Source organism: Rutidosis leptorrhynchoides, chromosome 3 (assembly GCF_046630445.1).
Source record: "Rutidosis leptorrhynchoides isolate AG116_Rl617_1_P2 chromosome 3, CSIRO_AGI_Rlap_v1, whole genome shotgun sequence".
Lineage (NCBI taxonomy): Eukaryota > Viridiplantae > Streptophyta > Magnoliopsida > Asterales > Asteraceae > Rutidosis > Rutidosis leptorrhynchoides.
This window is the reverse complement of record NC_092335.1, coordinates 651,462,037-651,485,023: the sequence shown is the minus strand read 5'-3', so window position 1 is coordinate 651,485,023 and position 22,987 is coordinate 651,462,037. Positions and strand designations below refer to the sequence as shown.

At 30.1% G+C, this 22,987-nt stretch overlaps 1 protein-coding gene across 1 annotated transcript; it reads right to left on the bottom strand.

The window, feature by feature from the left end:
• Positions 1–17,129: 17,129 nt before the first annotated feature.
• On the bottom strand, positions 17,130–22,060 carry LOC139902490 (probable disease resistance protein At4g27220). The gene is made up of 3 exons (XM_071885107.1): positions 19,193–22,060; positions 17,361–17,421; positions 17,130–17,191 (listed from the first exon to the last, which is right to left on the bottom strand). The coding sequence occupies exons 1-3, from the start codon at positions 22,058–22,060 to the stop codon at positions 17,130–17,132; spliced, it is 2,991 nt and encodes a 996-aa protein (XP_071741208.1).
• Positions 22,061–22,987: the final 927 nt, after the last annotated feature.

Genomic DNA, 22,987 nt, shown 5'->3' with positions numbered 1-22,987 from the left:
CTCATTACATTTTATCAAACACTTACCATGCACATATAACTTACTTAGTACTATGAAGGTGCAAATCAAAAGTCCCACATCGGTCACGAGACAAAAACAAATGTATCATGTATGCATATAAGTTTAAGGGGAGATCTTTTATCACCAATTGTTTTAAAAAATGATGGACTCTTAGGCTTATATTGCAAAATATAACAAGTGGTATCAGAGCTAACCTATAGCCCGAATGTGGTGGACAACATAATGTGCGACACAAATTTAAATAGGAACACCTTTGCTACCTTATGTAAACAATATTAGCGTCAAGAATCACTATTGTTTCAACTGTCGAAACAACACTGAAACAAAAAAGGTGATACAACCTTTTTTGAGTAGGTTACACTCAAAGAAAGTACGGAACAAGAAAAGAAAACCTGGGGCAAATTTTCTATTAGACCATTTTTAACGCGGCGTCAGAGGGGTCCCGTAAGGTTTGCTGACGCCCATCACGCGGCGACAGATGAAACGCCCGAGGGGCGTTTGTTGAAAATTTCACGCGTGGGAAGAGACGCGTCAGAGGTACGTGGCGTGTTCTGATTGGTCAGGCTCAAACGGCTCTTTTGACTGTTTGAACAATTTTATTTTATTTTATTTTTTCTGAAAATTTATTTATTTTAGTTTTATATATATATATATATATATATATATATATATATATATATATATATATATATATATATATATATATACCTTATTTATCTTAACCAAATCATATTCATCTTTATCCCAAATTCTCTCAAATCTCAAATTTTTTCTTAAACCCCAAATCACAAACAACAATATGTCTAACCCGAATCAACGACCACCAACCCTGAACGAATTCGGAAACCCGAACCAACGACCACCTTTTACAAACAAATACGTTTCGTACACCGATATGATGAGGTACGGTGCGTTTTTAGGTTCGAGTTCATCAAACCTGAGTCATCTACAACAAATTCCTATTATTCTTCCCAACATCGTGCATTAACACCCGAAGAACAACAACAACTTTGGTTTCAACAAAACACATTGTTTGAACAAGCGGGCAATTTCCAAACTCCGAATACTTCGTTTACTCCGCGACCAGAAACTCCCCTTCCCGAAACGGTTGCGGAAACGCAAGATGATACGGTTCCGGAAATGCAAGCAAGGAAAGAACGAAAACATAAAAAACAAGGTATAATTTTTTTACATGTTTCGGTTTTATATATATATATATATATATATATATATATACATACATATTTTCGGGTATATATTTTTATAATTCGGTTGTGTCGTGACCCGTCCTAATACATAAGGACGAATACAATAACATATGATTACATCGCGAGGTATTTGACCTCTAAATATATTTTACAAATATTGCATCCGTTTTTAAAAGACAAACTGTTACACCCCTAAATAGGGTATGGGGTATTTGTGACTAATTATATCAAATCATAATTGTATAAATGAGAACGACTCTATATGAGACGTTTTATTGAGTTTTGCAGCGGAAGATAAATAGATTACATTGTATTTAATAAACAACGCATTAAATGTCTTTAATTGATATGATACGTAATGAAGACTCCAAGCATAGCAAGCAATCATCATCAAATTAGCAAATGCAAGTCCTTCAAATTATCCATGAATGACTCGTTGAAATGTTGCTTTCAATTAGCAAATACACAGCGGAAGCATTATGTAAGACCTGAGAATAAACATGCTAAATAGTGTCAAGCAAAAGGTTGGTGAGTTCATAGATTTATCATAAATAATGATTTCAATAATAGTGTTAGACCACAAGATTTAATAAAGTTGATATAGAAATATCAATATAAAGTGTTGATTGATATAGAAATACCAATCTAAAAGTAATGATGAGTTTGTAATATCGCGACTAAACAAAAGTTACCCCGTGACACTTGTTATTCGTGTCGTTGAATCATTATTATGTAGTCAAAGACCAACGGTCAACTGACTAGAGACGTCACTCTCAGTAGCGATACTCACAATAACTAAGTTTGCATCTTATACCTCAGCAATTAACGATATTACGGCAGGGATTTAGCATGACAAAGCATGTATATAGCATAAAAGTTTGAGTACTTGTGTCTAAATGTAAAACAGTTATAAAAGTTGCGCATGTATTCTCAACCCAAAAATATATATAAAAAGGGAGCTATAAAAACTCACGATACTGTATTTCGTATTTTACGAGTATGATGGCACTGAACAAGTGCAGAGTTGTCCTCGGATTCACGAACCTATATCAAGTGTATATATTAAAACGTATATTCGTAATTGAACAAATTCACATATTATAACTTATATTATATATTATATATTTAATATTTAATTTGTGTATATGTATTTAAAATGATAAATATTTATATAGTTATATTAATATATATTTGGTTTGTATTAAAAATACCTAATTTGTTATATATGAATATTCGTATAAAAATTGTTAATATGGTTAATACATACTTATATGTAATGTTACTTATAAATATGTTTTTATATACATAATATCTATTTAATAAAATAATATTAATATTGGTAATCAAAAGTTGTATTTTATTATAAGGGTAATATTAATAATAAAAATACTGATAGTAATGATAATTATAACAATAATAATAATAATAATAATAATAATAATACTAGTAGTAAAAAATGATAATAATAATAATTTGTATTTTTTTCAAGGTAATAATAATAATAATTCTTAATCATGATCATAATAATAATAATAATACATATATTAGAGACAACAAAATAATTTTTTTAAGAATTATAATAATGATGATGCTAGTAATTATAATAATATTGGTGGTAATAATAATAATCATATTTATAATTATAACCATAAATGGTAACTAATATTTATATTAGTAATAATAATAAAGATAATAATAATAATAATAATAATAATAATAATAATAATAATAATAATAATAATAATAATAATAATAATAATAATAATAATAATAATAATAAAAATAGAGATGGAACTACCTTAGAAGCTTTTCTAAAAAAAAATGCCCAAGACCGGGCTCGAACCCGAGACCTCCCGTTCACCCACAAACACCTTAACCGTTCCTCTGTTTATTGTTTTCTGTTAAAGTTCTTAACTTAAATCTATTTAAGCATTACTTCTCTGACTTCATCTTCATCATCATCCTTTATTATTATCGTCTTAACCATCATCATCATCATATTGCAGGTTCATGGTCTCATCATCATCTTGTTTGCAGGTTCACGGTTTCATCAGAAAATAGAAAGAAGAAAAAATAAAAATAATAAAAAAACTGAAACAGCAGAGTTCAAAACCGGATATCCGAAATTTCGGATTCGGATATCGGATGGCCAAATTCACTATCCGAAATTTCGGATATCCGATTTTCGGATATCCGAAATTTCGGATATCCGGTTTTGAACACCCCTAGCTGCTGCTGCTCGACGTGGGTAAGAAAAAAAAATGATTTCGAAATTTAGCATGTTATAGACTGTGGTTACAACATGAAATAGTTTGCAAATGCTTCCTATAAACATTAAAAATCATCAATTTAACTTAAATCTTATCGGAAAACTCGAAATTGATTGAAGAACGAAGTTTGACTTTTTAAAACCAAAACTTTGACTCTAAAATTCAAACTCGATATAGTGAATTGAGGTTTGATATTTTGCAGATAGTTTACTTGAATGATTCCTAACGAGACTGTATTTATAGATTTTGAAAATTGATTCGGATTCGAGGTTTTAGTAAAATGGTCAAGAACAGGTTGTATATTTATGTTTTCTTTCAAATTTTTCTGTTTTTAATTAAATCATACCAGGCTGTAGTGATTTTAAATTGATAATGGTGATGAAAGATGAGTCACTTACACTTAGATTATTGATTATACAATTATATGTGGGTGTCGACTCTTAATTTTAGTCAAGAACAGGAGGCTAAAAAAATCAAAAGCAGATACTAAAAAAATAAAAAGCAGATCATGATTTTAATATTTAAAAGCTGGTCATGATTAAATAAAAACAGATTTATATAATTAGTACCTTTTATTTGACTTTTTAATATATTTTTAATTGATATTAATTATTAATAAAAATATTTATAATAATAATTTGATAATATTATTAATAATAATAAAAGTAATAATATTGATAATAATAATAGAAATAATAATAATAAATAATTATAATGATAATAATTTGTATAATAATAATAATAATAATTTTAATAAAATGATAAGTTTAATTATAATTAATAATAATGATAATAATCATTATAAAATGTTAATAAAATTATTAATACTAATAATAATATTATTAATAATAAGTTGTATTAATAATAATAATATTTATAATAATCTTTTTACTTTTAGTAAAAGTGATAATATTAATGATAATAATATTTTTAATAATATTGAGAGTAATAATACTTGTGAACGATGATAAATAATAATATTAATATAACAATTAATATTAATACATAATTATTTGCAAATAATGGTTCGTGAATCGTCGGAATTATATCGAAGTTAGGTTTAAATTTGGTCAAAATTTTCCGGGTTGTCACAGTATCCCCCTGTTAATAGAAATTTCGTCCCAAAATTTAGTTGTTTCCATCAGTCGGCGTTGTTTGTAAACAGGTGAGGATATTTTCGTTTTATTTGGTCTTCACGTTCCCTGGTATGCTCGGGGCCTTGCGTGAATTCCAACAGATAGAATATTGTTTTGTTTCAAGAGTTTAAATTATACAAACCATAAATTCTACAGGTTCTTCGATGAAGTGCATTTTATCATTAATGCGGAGGTTATCTAAAGGATTAACAAGAGTGTCATTTGACTAGGTTATCCTCAAAAGGAATGATGGTGCTATACAAGCATTTCAGTAAACTAAACACATGAAATGTGTTATGAATAGTATTGAGCTCATTTAAAACTTTGAGCGTTTATGCCACAATATTAGGGTAGACAAATAGAGAGGAGTTCGCAAAAATCTCAGTCGTGAAATTTGATAGAGATCGTCATTGTTTACAACAAGAATATTGTAATGATGAATATAAGTTGAAAAATAAAGTTTTATCACTATTGAATAATATGGATAAAACGATTCGATTATAGGAAGCGTATAAACGAAGCTATCGTAAAAGAGTGAATGAGAAAATTAAATGTTCGCCTTAACTTTTGACGTAGTCACGATTGATTTCCGGAATTCAAGGGATTAAAGGAAATCTTCGTAATCTATAAGATTTGATTCTCCGGTATTTACAGAATTTTGAGATTTCTTTGATTAAATGCGGTGAATTGCCTCGATTGACGTGTTTGGAAATTTTTGCTATAAATTAGCTTCTTCCGTTTCATTATCTTCACCACTTCTATACTTTCTTCTTAAATTCATACTTCCAAAAGATTTGTTAATATGCTCAATCCTGTATTGATACTTGTTATTATATTGACTATATATGCAGTCATTCTTCTTTTTCTTTTACCACCAGAGGAATCTGTTTACTTCTACTATGCTCTTGGGGTTATAGTGTTTTTAATTCTCCCGTGTATTTATGTTGCTATTCGCATTGATATACACGGTTTGTAATTTCCATGTTGTTATCGGGCTTTATATTTTCCCTTATATGTCGGAGCTCTTTGCCTTTTTATTCTCCTCTCGACTCTAAGTAAAGCGAATAATGGTCCAGAATTTGTAGGTATGAAGTTTCGAATGATCATAATATACAAAGTAGAAAGGAAAGGTAATAGTACGATTTGATTTGTCAAATTACCAGAATATTCGGAAAAAACCGAATCATCAAGAAAAATATTATCTTGATATGTTTAGAGTTTGAATAGAATGTAAGAGTCGTGTAACATGGTAAATGATGATTATAAAGTCTATGAATCATCATATTCCATTAAAAACTTAGCATGACTTACTGTAATATAATCACGTTGGCCTGACGTCATTATATTATATTAACTCATGCTTCAATTCCCAACACTTCTTCAAAACATTTATAATTTAAACTTAGATTTTACAGGAGTTTCCTATATAATGAAATACATAAAGCACGAAGAGGTATATAATTTCGGACAAGAATATTTATGAAAATATCCTCAGAAATATCGAAGATATTTATGATGATATTTTGGAATTTCTAAGTTCAAAAGTTCATGAAGAAAATTTTTTCGCAAGCTTTTAACATGACTTCGGAGCAAGATATTCTCTAAAGATTTCATCGGATCCAGAATTACCTGGATTCTTTGAATATAGGGTTTGGTCCTTGTATTTGTCCTTGGTCTCCTTCATGGTTAGCTCAATCCGTTTTTCAGTTCCAAATCTGAGCTTTTTAAATGCGTCATTCTTTATCATCAAACTTTTGGCCATTAAGACCATCTATAGCTTTTGCTGCTTCGTCGGCATTCTCAAGGTTAACGAATCTGAATCATTGATTATCAATCTGAGATGGTTTCAAGAAATTTTATTTTTAGATGATTAAACGCTTATTGTGATCGTCAAGATACAAAGGATGTTTTCAAGAATTTTGAATTTGAAGTGTTTAAGCATAAGATGTATCCATCAATGGATCTAACGGTTGACGAAGAAATGTTGTGATTTTCAAAAGTAAGGAATGGTAAGTTCGGTGGTTTGATGTGATAATTCATCATAGAATACGAATGAATATAATTCATGAATGTAGTGATCTTTAGGAAGATAACACTTGCTAAAGCTTTACTTAAATTCCGATATGTCAAAATCAGAATATGTAATTGAATTTGTATGAAAATGGTTGTTCCTTAGTGAATGTATACATATATCATGTGAATGTAAGTAGTATAGTTAATAACTGCTGAATCAGAATGGAAGAATGTACAATGTAACATATTTATATGAGATATGAATATCTCTCGGGTTTTACCTACCCGTTAAAATATTTTCACAATTAACAGTTTGTACAAAAGAGAATATATACGTTCATATATGTATTCTTCAGATATAATATAGATTTAATGAGTTAATATAATACTAAACTCATTTGATTTGCGGTTGAAACGGGAATAAATAATCTCCAAAACCTTAGAGATTTCATAATTATCATGAAATATTTCGCAAATGAAGTTATGAATCAATATTTCATCGTTTGTTGTTATTGATATACCTCGGTATATGATGTTGGTGCTCGTGGATTCCTTGTGAAATTCACAAGACATGAATAATATTTTCTAGAAAGCTTCAAGTATGCCGAAAATGAAAGTGTAAAACCAAACATGTATTTGAATAATACACTTGGTTTATTATGAAATGGAGTTTATTGTACTGAAGCAGTGATTAACGATTGTTAAGTCATTAACGAAGGATGTATATTATAGCATATTAGTGATATGAATTAACCAAGTAGTACATACTAGTTAAGATTCACACTTAATAGCTTAGTACGAAAAGATTTATTATTGTTCCAAACCATATATATATATATATAAAGTATACATATATAATTCTTCAGGAAGAATGAGTCAATACATCTTAACTCATTATTACTAATATTCCTTGGTATTTAGGGGCGTATGATGTTGATGTTTGAGGTACCGATTATGATGTTGAGATGTGGGATGCAGATGTTGTTGTTGGTGAAGCTGGTGCTGTTGGTGGTGATGCTGATAGTACTGGTGGTGCTGGTTATGCTGCTGATGCTCTTAGATTTTGCACCATATTCTCCAGAGCCACTACTCGAGCGCGAAGCTCGTTGACTTCTTCTATTATTCCGGGATGATTGGCGGTTCGGACAAGCGGATGAATAAGATCTAGAATTTTCGATATTATATATTCGTGACTGGATATCCTGGAAATGAGGGTGAAAATAGTGTTCCGAACGGGTTCGCCGGTAAGTGCTTCAGGTTCTTCACCAAGAGGTGAATTCGGTTGGTGGAAGGGATCACCTTCTTTTTGTCTCCATTGATTTAGTTTACTACGAACCCATCCCCAATTCATCCAAAATAGATGATGGCTGATTGGTTTGTTTGTTCCGGTTACACTGTCTGTGGAGCTCGAGGAATCAAGTGAGAAATCCATGTTATGTGTTTGGAATTAGGGTTTTTGATACGAGTGGGTGTTGAATACTGAATGATATATTCGTCTCCTCGAATAGTATATGTGGCAAAAGGATTTCCGTAATTTACGGAGGAAATTTAGGAAAAGTGTTAGACAAAGTCTATTGAGATAGATATGATAAGATATAATAAGATATGATGTGTCTATACTCCAATAATGGCAGTATGACGTGTCTAGATGATAAGTATGTAATTGGATAATCTTTTGATTAAAGATTTTCAATTCGCAATGGCCTATTCAGGTCTAGGGGCTTGAGCTATAGGATCCTTTAAATCGGTAATCCAAACCCTTCCATTCTAGAGTTTCGTAGACGCCATCCGTCAAACAAAAAGTTCAATGATAAAAATAACGAGAAATCAAAGATTTAAAAGTAATGAATATGAGTAGTGATTATAATGTCTTTGAGATTCTCAATAACTCAATGACATTTTCCGGTTCGCAAACCGATGCATAAAGGCATAAGGCATATAGGTACGTGATATAACAGGGAGTTATATACGTTTGAGTAGGAATAGTAACAAATATAGGAGTTTCAAAATTCATGGATAATATTTCATGTAATACATATGTAATACACAAACCATGATAGATGACTTAGGAATGTCAAGAATTTCAGAAATCATAGTGTCGCATTTAGATGCGGTGGCGTAATTGGATAATACTTAGGGGAATTAGCAGAGTTCTTAGATTGGCTCGGCATTCTAAGATAAGTAAAGTTCCTAAAGTATAGTGTAGCATTTAACAATTAAAGGCAACAATTAAAGGCACTATAGTCAAGGAAAGTTGTAGCCCTACATTGCTAAGGTACCTAATTGTATAATGCACACTTAAAATGCAATCCTGGTTCTCTACAACAGTACTGCTCTGATACCAATCTGTCACACCCCCAAATAGGGCCTAGGGTATTTGTGACTAATTATATCAAATCATAATTGTATAAACGAGAACGACTCTATATGAGATGTTTTATTGAGTTTTACAGCGAAAGATAAATAGATTACATTGTATTTAATAAACAACGCATTAAATGTCTTTAATTGATATGATATGTAATGAAGACTCCAAGCATAGCAAGCAATCATCATCAAATTAGCAAATGCAAGTCCTTCAAATTATCCATGAATGACTCATTGAAATGTTGCTTTCAATTAGCAAATACACAGCGGAAGCATTATGTAAGACCTGAGAATAAACATGCTAAATAGTGTCAACCAAAAGGTTGGTGAGTTCATATGTTTATCATAAATAATGATTTCAATAATAGTGTTAGACCACAAGATTTAATAAAGTTGATATAGAAATATCAATATAAAGTGTTGATTGATATAGAAATACCAATCTAAAAGTAATGCTGAGTTTGTAATATCGCGACTAAACAAAAGTTACCCCGTGACACTTGTTATTCGTGTCGTTGAATCATTATTATGTAGTCAAAGACCAACGGTCAACTGACTAGAGACGTCACTCTCAGTAGCGCTACTCACAATAACTAAGTTTGCATCTTATACCTCAACAATTAACGATATTACGGTAGGAATTTAGCATGACAAAGCATGTATATAGCATAAAAGTTTGAGTACTTGTGTCCAAATGTAAAACAGTTATAAAAGTTGCGCATGTATTCTCAGCCCAAAAATATATATAAAAAGGGAGCTATGAAAACTCACGATACTGTATTTCGTATTTTACGAGTATGATGGCACTGAACAAGTGCAGAGTTGTCCTCGAATTCACGAACCTATATCAAGTGTATATATTAAAACGTATATTCGTAATTGAACAAATTCACATATTATAACTTATATTATATATTATATATTTAATATTTAATTTGTGTATATGTATTTAAAATGATAAATATTTATATAGTTATATTAATATATATTTGGTTTGTATTAAAAATACCTAATTTGTTATATATGAATATTCGTATAAAAATTGTTAATATGGTTAATACATACTTATATGTAATATTACTTATAAATATGTTTTTATATACATAATATCTATTTAGTAAAATAATATTAATATTGGTAATCAAAAGTTGTATTTGATTATAAGGGTAATATTAATAATAAAAATACTGATAGTAATGATAATTATAACAATAATAATAGTAATAATGATAATAATAATAATACTAGTAGTAAAAATGATAATAATAATAATTTGTATTGTTTTCAAGGTAATAATAATAATAATTCTTAATCATGATCATAATAATAATAAGAATAATACATATATTAGAGACAACAAAATAATTTTAGTAAGAATTATAATAATGATGATGCTAGTAATTATAATAATATTGGTGGTAATAATAATAATCATATTTATAATTATAACCATAAATGGTAACTAATATTTATATTAGTAATAATAATAAAGATAATAATAATAATAATAATAGAAATAGAGATGGAACTACCTTAGAAGCTTTCTAAAAAAAATGCCCAAGACCGGGCTCGAACCCGAGACCTCCCGTTCACCCACAAACACCTTAATCGTTCCTCTGTTTATTGTTTTCTGTTAAAGTTCTTAACTTAAATCTATTTAAGCATTACTTCTCTGACTTCATCTTCATCATCATCCTTTATTATTATCATCTTAACCATCATCATCATATTGCAGGTTCATGGTCTCATCATCATCATCTTGTTTGCAGGTTCACGGTTTCATCAGAAAATAGAAAGAAGAAAAAAAAAAAACTGAAACAGCAGAGTGCTGCTGCTGCTCGACGTGGGTAAGAAAAAAAAATGATTTCGAAATTTAGCATGTTATAGACTGTGGTTACAACATGAAATAGTTTGCAAATGCTTCCTATAAACATTAAAAATCATCAATTTAACTTAAATCTTATCGAAAAACTAGAAATTGATTGAAGAACGAAGTTTGACTTTTTAAAACCAAAACTTTGACTCTAAAATTCAAACTCGATATAGTGAATTGAGGTTTGATATTTTGCAGATAGTTTACTTGAATGATTCCTAACGAGACTGTATTTATAGATTTTGAAAATTGATTCGGATTCGAGGTTTTGGTAAAATGGTCGAGAACAGGGTGTATATTTATGTTTTCTTTCAAATTTTTCTATTTTTAATTAAATCATACCAGGCTGTAGTAATTTTAAATTGATAATGGTAATGGAAGATGAGTCGCTTACACTTAGATGATTGATTATACAATTATATGTGGGTGTCGACTCTTAATTTTAGTCAAGAACAGGAGGCTAAAAAAAAATCAAAAGCAGATACTAAAAAAATAAAAAGCAGATCATGATTTTAATATTTAAAAGCTGGTCATGATTAAATAAAAACAGATTTATATAATTAGTACCTTTTATTTGACTTTTTAATATATTTTTAATTGATATTAATTATTAATAAATATATTTATAATAATAATTTGATAATATTATTAATAATAATAAAAGTAATAATATTGATAATAATAATAGAAATAATAATAATAAATAATTATAATGATAATAATTTGTTGTATAATAATAATAATAATTTTAATAAAATGATAAGTTTAAATATAATTAATAATAATGATAATAATCATTATAAAATGTTAATAAAATTATTAATAATAACAATAATATTATTAATAATAAGTTGTATTAATAATAATAATATTTATAATAATCTTTTCACTTTTAGTAAAAGTGATAATATTAATGATAATAATAATTATTAATAATAATATTATTAATAATATTGAGAGTAATAATACTTGTGAACGATGATAAATAATAATATTAATATAACAATTAATATTAATACATAATTATTTACAAATAATGGTTCGTGAATCGTCGGAATTATATCGAAGTTAGGTTTAATTTTGGTCGAAATTTTCCGGGTTGTCACACAAACTTTCATTACATCGAAAGTTGACAGGCATGCATACCATTTCATAATATCAAACTATCAATGACTTAATAATAATCTTGTTGAACTCAACGACTCGAATGCAACGTCTTTTGAAATATGGCATGAATGACTCCAAGTAATATCTCTAAAATGAGCAAATGCACAGTGAAAGATTTCTTTCAAACCTGAGAATAAACATGCTTTCAAGTGTCAACCAAAAGGTTAGTGAGTTCATTCGTTTATCATAAAAATTCATTTTCATCATTTTAATAGACCACAAGATTTCATATAATTAATTGTACACGTAACCCGAGTACAAAATAACACGCGTAACCCGCGAATTAAAAATTATTCATATGGTGAACGCTTGATAACCGACTTAACTTTAATGCATAGAATATCCCCAAACAGAACCTCTCGTCTGTATAATAATAATAATCTCGAAGTACTAAAGCATCCGTACCCCGGATGGGACTTGTCGAGGTCCATAGATCTATCTTTAGAATTCGCGTCAATTAGGGGCCATACATGTGTCCTAATTATTAGGTTACCAAGCTAAAAAGGGGTGATATTCAATATTCATAATCCAGCCATAGAATGTAGTTTTTGATCACTTGTGTCTATTTCGTAAAACATTAATAAAATCAGCGTATGTATTCTCAGTCCCAAAAATATATATATAAAGGGAGTAATGAAACTCACAATACTGTATTTTGTAGTAAAAATACATGTGACGATATTGAACAAGTGCAGGGTTGGCCTCGGATTCACGAACCTATATTATTCATATATATATATATATATATATATATATATATATATATATATATATATATATATATATATATATATATATATATATATATATATATTAATACATATATTCGTAATTGAGCAATTTCATATATTATAACCTTATATATTATATATTTAATTTGTATATATGTTTGAAAATGATTATTATATATATATATATATATATATATATATATATATATATATATATATATATATATTCTAAAAATACTTAATTTGTCATGTGTGAATATTTATATAAAGATTGTTAATATAAATAATTTCTTACTTTTATGTAATATTACTTATAAGTATATTTTTATATACGTAACAATATTAATAATAGTTGTATTTGATAGAAATGATAATATTAAAGAAAAATAACATTACTTATAATAATTATAATGAGTATCATAGTAATAATAATAATAATGATATTAGTAGTAAAAATGATGATAATAATAATTATATAGTTGTAATGATAACAAAATAACAATTTTTGTAAAAATGATAATAATTTTTAATAATAACAATACTAATAATAATAATCATTTTAATAATACTTGAGTTAATAATAATAATAATTATGATAATCGTAATAATAATAATAATACTTAAATGATAAAATTAATATTAATAACTATATAAATAATACTAATGATAATGATTTTTATGATAATTATAGATATGAAAATAATAATAATAATAATAATTATAATACTAATAATATTAATAATAATAATAATCATGACAATAATAATTATAATCACAATAATAACATTATTAACTAATAATAATAATAATAATAATAATAATAATAATAATAATAATCATCATCATGATAATTACTAATAATAATAAGAATAGAAATAAAATAAGAGTGTATACCCCTTTCCAAGCTTTTTATAAAAAAAATGCCCTGAACCAAACTCAAACCCAAGACTTCTCGCCCACCTGCTAACATACCCAACCATTCAACCAATTAAACTTTTCTGGAATAATACCATGTCCATTTGTATTAAACCTGTTTTTGTTTCATTTTTTGGCCCAACAACACAAATTGAAAACTCTCGGCCCAACACCTCAATTAAATCAAACCCATTTAGTTTGTTAATGGATCACAAGTAGTCCATCAATGGTTTGCTTTTTGGCTGCAACCCTACTAAAAAAATTCGGTGTAAATCATATTACACGCAGTAGCAGTCGAATTCCAAAACAGAAGGATTATCGGTTTCATCATCGTTCACGACATAACATCATCAATCATCACGATCATCAAACATGTATCCTAACCTCATCATCATCTGGTACATCATAATCTTATATCATCATCGTCTCATCACTATCATAATTTTCGTTTTTAATTTCCAACAGGAACAGTACAACAGCCCTATTTGCTGTGTTGGTTGTCGACTTTAGGCAGGAACAGCAGCTAAGTGGTTTAGTTGTTGGTTGTTTGTGGTTATCGAATAAACAAAAAATATAAATATATATGGTAGCGGTAGGCTAAAGGGTTGCAGGTTTTTAATGGCGTTTTTCTTGGGTGGTTTTATATAGTGGTGATTGATTATTTTCGAATAATTAAAAAAATGGTGATGGGTGTTTGATAGCGGGTGACGGTTGATGAGGAAACAGCAACAACACACAATTAACGAAGGTGGTGGTTCATGTTGTTGGTTTTGTCGCGGTTTTCAAGTAGAAATACAGCTGCAGTAAGAGTGTCATGACAACAACATAAAACAGTTTGGAGTTTCACGTTTTGTGATGGTTTTGAAGTTTACGAACGATGAAGTAGGAAAGAGAGAGAAGAGAGATATAGAGAGAGAGAGTGAGGTGGTGTTATGGTTGTGGTGATGATGGGCGATGAAGGTGGCGCCGGTGGTGTGGAGGGTTCGGTGATGATCATGGTGATTGCGTTTGTGTATATCGAACAAGATTAGGTGCAGGAAGTGATCGGTGATATGAGTAGAGAACATGGGTTTCAATTAGTAGTTAATTCGTAAACATAAGGTTTCAAATAACAAGTGATGGTAGCCTGGATTCGACAAGAAGCAAGAAAGGCGATGGGAGTTGGTTTTGGTTGCTCAAAAAAAAAAAATATATTAAAGTAAATGGGTTGTGTGGTGTGCATTAATGAAACTGAAATATATAATGATGATATGTATCATTCATGATACAGCAAAAGTGAAAATAATACATTCATTATTCATTATTTATTATAATAACATAATATTATATCATATTAATAAAACGTGTAACAAAGAAATTTAATTCTTACGACAGTTTTCACGGACTGTGTATCGTGCGAAATCAGTGGCGGATAAAAGTGTTAAGAAAAAATCACATATTTTTAAATTAGCTATATTTATTTATTTTGGTCATTATGGTATAAAATTCGATTATTAACTATTAAATAAAAATTACATTAATTATTCTCTCCCAACCCTAAGTAAAATATAAAAAGTTTTAAAATTCAACAAATAATTCCTAAATACATTTTTAATAAGCCTAAAATTTGTATTACTCATTTTCGGATCACCGTTTATTTTAAAATCACCTAAGTTTGAACTTAACTTAGTTAAATTACCATCGAATGATAAACGAGCGCTTCTATCGTTTACTAAATAAATTCAGAACTATATTTATATATTTATATATTCAATATACCTTATTTATATATATAGATATGTTTTAAATAATAATTATTATATATTGTTTTATTTTACATAGTTAATTATAGTATATTTAAAATTATTATTTATATATATATATACGTATCTATTTACAAGTAATTGTTCGTGAATCGTCGGGAATGGTCGAAGTTAAATGAGTATATAATCACAGTTAAACATTTTTGAGATTCAACTTTATAGACTTTGCTTATCGTGTCGAAATCATATAAAGATTAAGTTTAAATTTGGTCGGAAATTTCCAAGTCGTCACAGGTTGTTTCTTATATAAATGTAGTTGTTGATTAAATTTCGATTCAAAAAAATTGCAAAGCATGGACCACCTAAGAAGAAGAGTGGTTGGCGCAATGTTGGATCGATTCGTCTCAAGATTCTCGAAAGGGAAATTCACAAAGTATGAATCGTTGTGGTGTTCGATTTATAAAAATTTTAATAACAATAAGCATGGACGGTATATAGGTGACGATCAATTGTCCTCAAAATGGAGAACATCAACTAAAATTGTCCGGAGTTTAATGCCGCTTAAAACGAGGTACGCCGTAAATGGAGAAGCGGTGAGAGCGAGCTCAATGTTGAGAATCGAGCCCATGAAATCTACATACTTAATAACAAAGGGAATAAATTTAATATGATGGATGCTTGGCTTTTTTGAAAGATAAGTCAAAGTGGTACGTTCTCGGCACCCGTAGTCATGTTTATTTAGATGCCAACGATGAAGAGTTTAATGTTCCACTTTCTCAAAACGATCTTTTGGACGACGATCCTTTTCTTAGGCCAATGGGCCGAGAAAGGGCAAAATAGAAGACTCGATCAACAAGCACGGGCACCGACACAACTCGTTCTTCATCACGTTCATCAAAAGCGGAAGAGGCTTTGGAAGCTATTTCAAAGCATAAGGCGGAAAGAGCATCGGGTATAGCCCATGCGAAAAAGGAAGCAACACTCCAAACCGCGTTTCAAGGTGCTAGCATTTTAGCAATCAACCCCTCGGAAATCGATGACCAAGTCCGAAAAAAATGATCGAGGGGCTTCAAAAAGTGTTCCTCGACAAATATATGTACTTGCTCCAACCACCGCTGCCGCCGACACAAAACGACGATCAAAACAACGACTCATCCGTAGACGACTAGTTTTTTTTTAACTTTCTAATTTTTTCTGCGTTTTTTTCTGTTTTTGAATGTATTTTTTTCCAGTTTTTTTTGGTCCGAATGTAATTTTTTTTAATTTTATGAATATTTAAATAATTTAGGATTTTAAATAATATATTAAATTTATTTATATAATGGACCCTACTCGAATTTGACAAAAATTGATGATATTTTGGGTTATTGAGGGTCAAAGAGTGACACTGTCATGTCACAGACAGATTACAATCTGTCTGTGACATTGCATGCAGGGTTATATAGTCTTATATTCTACCCAATCAAACCATTACAATATAAATACTAATGCAATCGAAAACAAATGCAATTACTCGAAGGAAACGTGTAGTCTAACGTGCAAATAAATTATCAAACACCATCTAAAAATGCGGAGTCATGGCATGACCAATTCTTCACATGTGCTTTTCCTTAATCCAAATGCAGAAACTGAAATTGACATCTTCCAACAAGGGCTTGTAAACTTGGACTTGATTAACTCTTGGGCTCACATCTTTAGCTCACTAATCCTTATATTAGGCCGGGAGTGTTGCTTGGTCCTACTTGAGCCTGCATCAAAAGGTTATTAATAATATTATTTTATTATAAAGTTAAAAAAAGAGCAAGAAACAATTTTATCATTTGAATAAGCGAGATGGAAAGAATCTTAATACATAAAACACAAATAGAAACAGAGTAGATGAAAATCGAGTTAACATTCTAAGAAAATTTTACAAACCTGTCTCGAAACTGGAAGTTGTAGGAAACCTTGTGTGACTGAAGAGAGGCATTTTAGAGATCTGTTAGGTATATGAAGAATGAGATGAAAAATATGTATAAGGTTTAATTGCATTTATTAATAATTATAATTATAAATAAGTATATAAGCAGGCATGAATGAATAGTAGGAATAGTAACATGATGACGTCAGCAATTTTTTTATCTTTTTTTTTTTTTTTTTTTTTTTGCTTTTTCATCCAAAATTTTGGGCCCAAATGGGCCTATGACCTCCTCCTAGTTAATATAAAAGGTAGGTAAAATATAAGGTGTAAAATTAAAAAGTGAATAAAAGCACACTTTAATGATATTCTTAAGACAAATTTTTTCCGTTGATCTCTAAACCTTGTACAAAATAGCGTAGGTGACCTTACATTTTTTTTTTACTTCATTGACCTCGAACTATTAAAATATCTCACGGATGACCCTAAACTTAACAAGCGTTAAGTTTATCTAGTTAAATGAGAATCACATGACAAGCACATGGCGGTATTTTTGTCATTTTACATATCTATTCTCTTTGAACCCACTACCCTTCTTCCCTTCTTATTCTTATTAAAACTTCGTATCGGCTAAACTGTTAGATTATGGTCCAATGATATTTATATTTTTCGATTGTTATGTATTACAATATCATGTACAACGCGAAGAAATTCAGTACCACCATTACTTCATGTTCTTTTGTCCAAGGATCTGAACATCATAGCGGTGGTATTGACGTTCGTATAACTCACAATTCATGCTCAGTTTTCTGATCGATTATGACTCGTCGTTGCCGGTTGAAAGTTCTAGATCCATCGGTTTTATATATGTATAATTTGTTATCGATCTGTATCTAGAGGTTTTATATCTAGAGTTAAAAGGTTTAAAATTAAATTTTAATGGATGAATAAGAAGAGTGGCGAGAGAAGAGTAAGATGAACATGTTGATCTGTCCATTTGCAAGGGGAAAGGATGGTGAGTGGTATGGTAACCATTAATATCCTTTTCTCCGTATAGATAAAACAAAATGATAAAATGAAGATGGAGATGATTGAGTTAAAAAGAGAAAGAGCACATGTAAAATGACAAAAATACCCTCGTATGTTTGTTATGTGATCTATGAGATAAACTTAACGCCCGTAAAGTTTAGGGTCATCCGTGAAATATCATAATAGCCCGAGGTCAACAAAATCCAAAAAGAAAAAGTTCAATATCACCTACGTTGTTTAGTACAAGGTATAGGGACCAACGACAAAATTTGTCTGTTCTTAAACAATGTATTTTTGTATGGGGACAATTATATTTTATGAGTTATGACAATTAAAAACGAAATGAAAAGTCAGCTTTAAAAGTCGATTTGACGTATGGAATTAACAACAATAATAATTAAATTATTTAACAAAATTAATATTAATATGGTTCAATTCCAAAACAGATGAAAACTTTTGAAATATTTTTATTTTAATATTTAAGGTTAGAACCTTCTACGTTGACACTTGATAAGACTTAACATGAGAGATTGTCAAGTAAGCTTAAATGACTATCATACATTCATACTTATACAAATTTATAAAATTATATTATATTATATAGATAATGATAATAATAGTCTTTTTTATAGCAAACAATATTCAAAATTGTACAGTATAAAATTTTGAGTATTATATTTTTTGATAATTTTATTATTATATTAAAAAATAAATTATTAATCAACAGTATAACGCAACAAAAGTTGTATAAAGGGGTTCCCTGCTTTTGACATTGCTTGTATTTAATTTTCTCTATAAAATTTAAAATTAAATGGCAACTTACCTGCAATTTAGCCTTTCTCGATTCATAAACGGATTTTACAACAGCATCATTAACTGAATAAGGTCCATCAAGTGGTACATGATTCACAAACTTGAGCTTCGGTGTTTCATGGATTCCGGGTCCCCATATCTCCATTTCATAACAATACCTGACTGTTACTTCCATCAATGATGGATATTTGATTCCACAACTGCCCGAGTAGAAGCTTTTGAGTTTGAATAATTTAAATAACTTGATACTAGTAAGGTAAGGGAAGACAATATTTGCAGCCATTTCAGTTTGACCCCAAATCATTTCCTCTAAACCCATACAATCTTCGATTCCTATCTCTTTTAACGAGACAAGCCCTTGTGCTACACTCATAGGAAATAATCTTACTAACTTATGACAACCAGAAATGTAAAGGTTGACTAGGTTAGTAAGACTTATAAATTCATCATCTGGCCGATTCCATAGAAATTTCAAATTATCTAGACTTCTTAAATGGAGGTGTTTTAGTTCCATCAAAAACTTCTCATTTGTATTCCCTTTCCGGTCACATATATCCACTAGGCATGTAACATTGTGACACTCCCACATTTTAATATACTCTAATTTATTGAAACCTTCTTGATAAAGGTCAGGTACGAGGTTATTCAAGTTTTGTATTTTGTACAGAGATGCATAAGGACGACTTACTTCAATCAGCTTTTTCATCCACTTCAAAAATGGAAACTCAAGAGTTATACCGAAAAATGTCAGATAACGTTCAGTGGAATTGATGAACATCGGATTAGTCGAATACTCCTCTCCGATTTGAATCCCAAATCCTTTGAGTTTATCAAAATTAAAACCTTCAGGAATGTCATGAAGGCGTGGCACTTTTATATCCAAATATGTGAGCATCGACAAACACATTACCTCAGCAAGACACTCATGAATTCCATTGCTATGGATCCCGAAGTGAATGCGCAACTCTTCCAACCTCTCGAGCTTTTTAATGACACCTGGTGTAGTATAAGATAGCTCAAAACAATATGTAACTTCAAGCCGCCTTAAGTTTACCAACTCACCAATACATGCAGGAACTTCTTTGATTCCGGTTTTATTAAGAAATAGAATTTCAAGGCCTTTCAACTCCCCAAGTATAGAAATATCACATAGAAATTCGTTTCGAGAAAGATTGAGCATGCGGGGTTCTGAGAGTCCCATTAATGATTGTGGGAGGAACGAGATGCAATTATGCTCCAAAACTAAAACTCTCGCGTTTTTCATTCCTTTAATAAATTCATCAGAAATAGATGACAAATCATTTTGCTGCAAATATGCTGCTTCAAGCCGTGGGAAACTAATCTGATATTCAGGAAGCTCACTTATTCTATTGCACATCAGTGAGATCCCCGTGTAACTTTGTGAGATGTTGTTTCTTGGCAACCATTTTGTCAAACCTTTCTTAGCCATCACCAGAAAATTAGTCTTACCCTTAGATGCAATTAATAATGCCACATCACGCACAACATCGTGCATTTTGGCATACTGTCCTCCATTTTTTGCATCCAGCAATAAACTAGAAGACTTGAGGATATTGACTGCATTTTGAACACTGCTTCTTGCATCCTCCATGTTTTCAAGCTCTTTAAACTTTTCTAGACCTACCCCATAATGCACCAATTCTTCCAACCAGATTTGTGAGTCTTCTGGGTACATACTACACTGTAGAAAGCACCATTGAACTTCTTCATTTTCAAGATAATCATAGCTTAGCTTCAAACGAGTAAATGCCTTCTTTATTGATGGATCAATATTCGCTGGCGCATTTTTTCGTATCTGAGTAAGAGCCGCCTTCCATGAATTGACATCTCTGTTTTTCAAAGTATTTCCAATCACGTCGATGATCAGTGGTAATCCACTGCATTCTTTAGCAACCTCCATTGCAATTGATTTTAAATTGATGTCTGTCTCAACTTTGTCACCAACTACATGTTTGAAAAGAATCCATGCTTCTTTTAATGGCAAAGAGTTAACACAAATCTTACTCTGAGCATTCATTCTATCACACACATCTTCGTTTCTAGATGTCAATAAAATTTTACAATTCATGCGCTTTTTTCCAAATGGAATGCTCAATTCTTCAAGATCTAATTTCTCCCACACGTCATCTAATATGATTAGAACCTTTTCACCTTTCATAATTCGCTTTGTTTCATTTTCAGTATCCTTTTTAATCTTATCAGCATCTAACGTTTGGGAGATAGTAGTAAATGCAACAGCAGCAAACAAATTCTTTACTCTTGCAGCAACTTCCTTGGCTAATGTAGTTTTTCCTACACCTCCCACACCATAGATTCCAATAATTTGTACGCTTTCATCTTCAATAGCTGTAATGATATCCCCCAAAGCTGAATTTTGGGTAATAATACCATCAAGATTCTTGGTTTGGTAACAGTCTATTTGTCCGGGAATTGGAGTATCCACAGAAACAAAACTTTCATAAGGTTTGCCAAGTTCTTGGAGCTTCATAAGAGAAGTTGTCTGTGTTGCCTTCTTACCGTAATGATGAAGAGTGCTCCAATTACCACACAAACCTATTCCAAAGCATGTCTTCTTTGCATTAGCTTCTTCTGTAATAAATTCTTCGGCCTTTGATATTTCAGCATTAACATCGTTGACCCATCCTTCCACACCATGCACCAAATTATCTCCTTTATTTTTAGCTAATTCTATTTTTTGTTGAATCCTGCCTTTCATGTCATTGAGCTTTTGAACTTCACTTCTGAACTCTTCAACATTATATTTGCAATTCCACATGTAACCAATCTCCTTCTTGGCGACAACAAACATCGAGTCTACTACTTTCCCAGCAACTGAAGTAACGACCCCTTCGGCCATTTCAATCTTTTTTTATTCTTCTTTTCTTCTAGTTTGTCAGATCTAAAAGTTGTTGGAAACATTGAATTGAAATGTAATATGAATCTGCGGATCTAATTGGAGTAATTTAGAAAGGTATCTTAACATGATGTAGTGATTAATTATACAAAGCTCAGTTAGTTTAGTGGAGGCCAGTCTGAATAAACAATTAGACCTAATTAAGTTTGATTATTGTTTACTCTTTGAAAGGAATCATGTGTTTGTGTAACAAAATAACAAATTACGTTTCATTGGTTAGTAAACATCTTATGGAAGTGTTTGGACGAAAACAATTGAAGCTAGAGCTTATGACTTAAGTTGGAGCTGAAGCTTATGACCAGTGCTAAAAGCCGGAGTTTATTATTTTTTTTTATAAGTGTTTAGTATATTAGCTAAAGCTTATCGTTGTGTAATGACTTAAAATGACAAAAATAAAAAAAAAGTAAAGTAATATAATAAGGGCGTGTTTGAATGAAATTAGCTGGAGCTGGAGCGGGTAGCTGGAGCTTTATTTTTTAAGCTTGAAGCGGAAGCTCCTTACTTTTTAAGTGTTTGGTAAAGTAGTTAAAGCTGGAGGTTATAGCTTGTAAATTGATTAAAAAGGATAACATAATATATATTAAATAACTATTCAAAGGGTAGTTATGTATTTTAACATATCATAAGCTAGGAGCTAAATTTTTAAACTTGATGGGAGAAGTTTATTTTTTAAGCTCTACTTTTTTTTTTGTTACCAAACAAAGCTTAAAAATCATAAGCTCTTAAAAGTCATAAGCTTTACTTTTTTTAAACTTGATGGCGCTCTCACCTGCAAGCAGGATGTCGCGTGTTCGAGTAATGGTAGGGGCTTTTATTTTTAATATGTTTTATAAAAAAATAAGAATTTGGCTATGTTGGTTAGCGATCCAA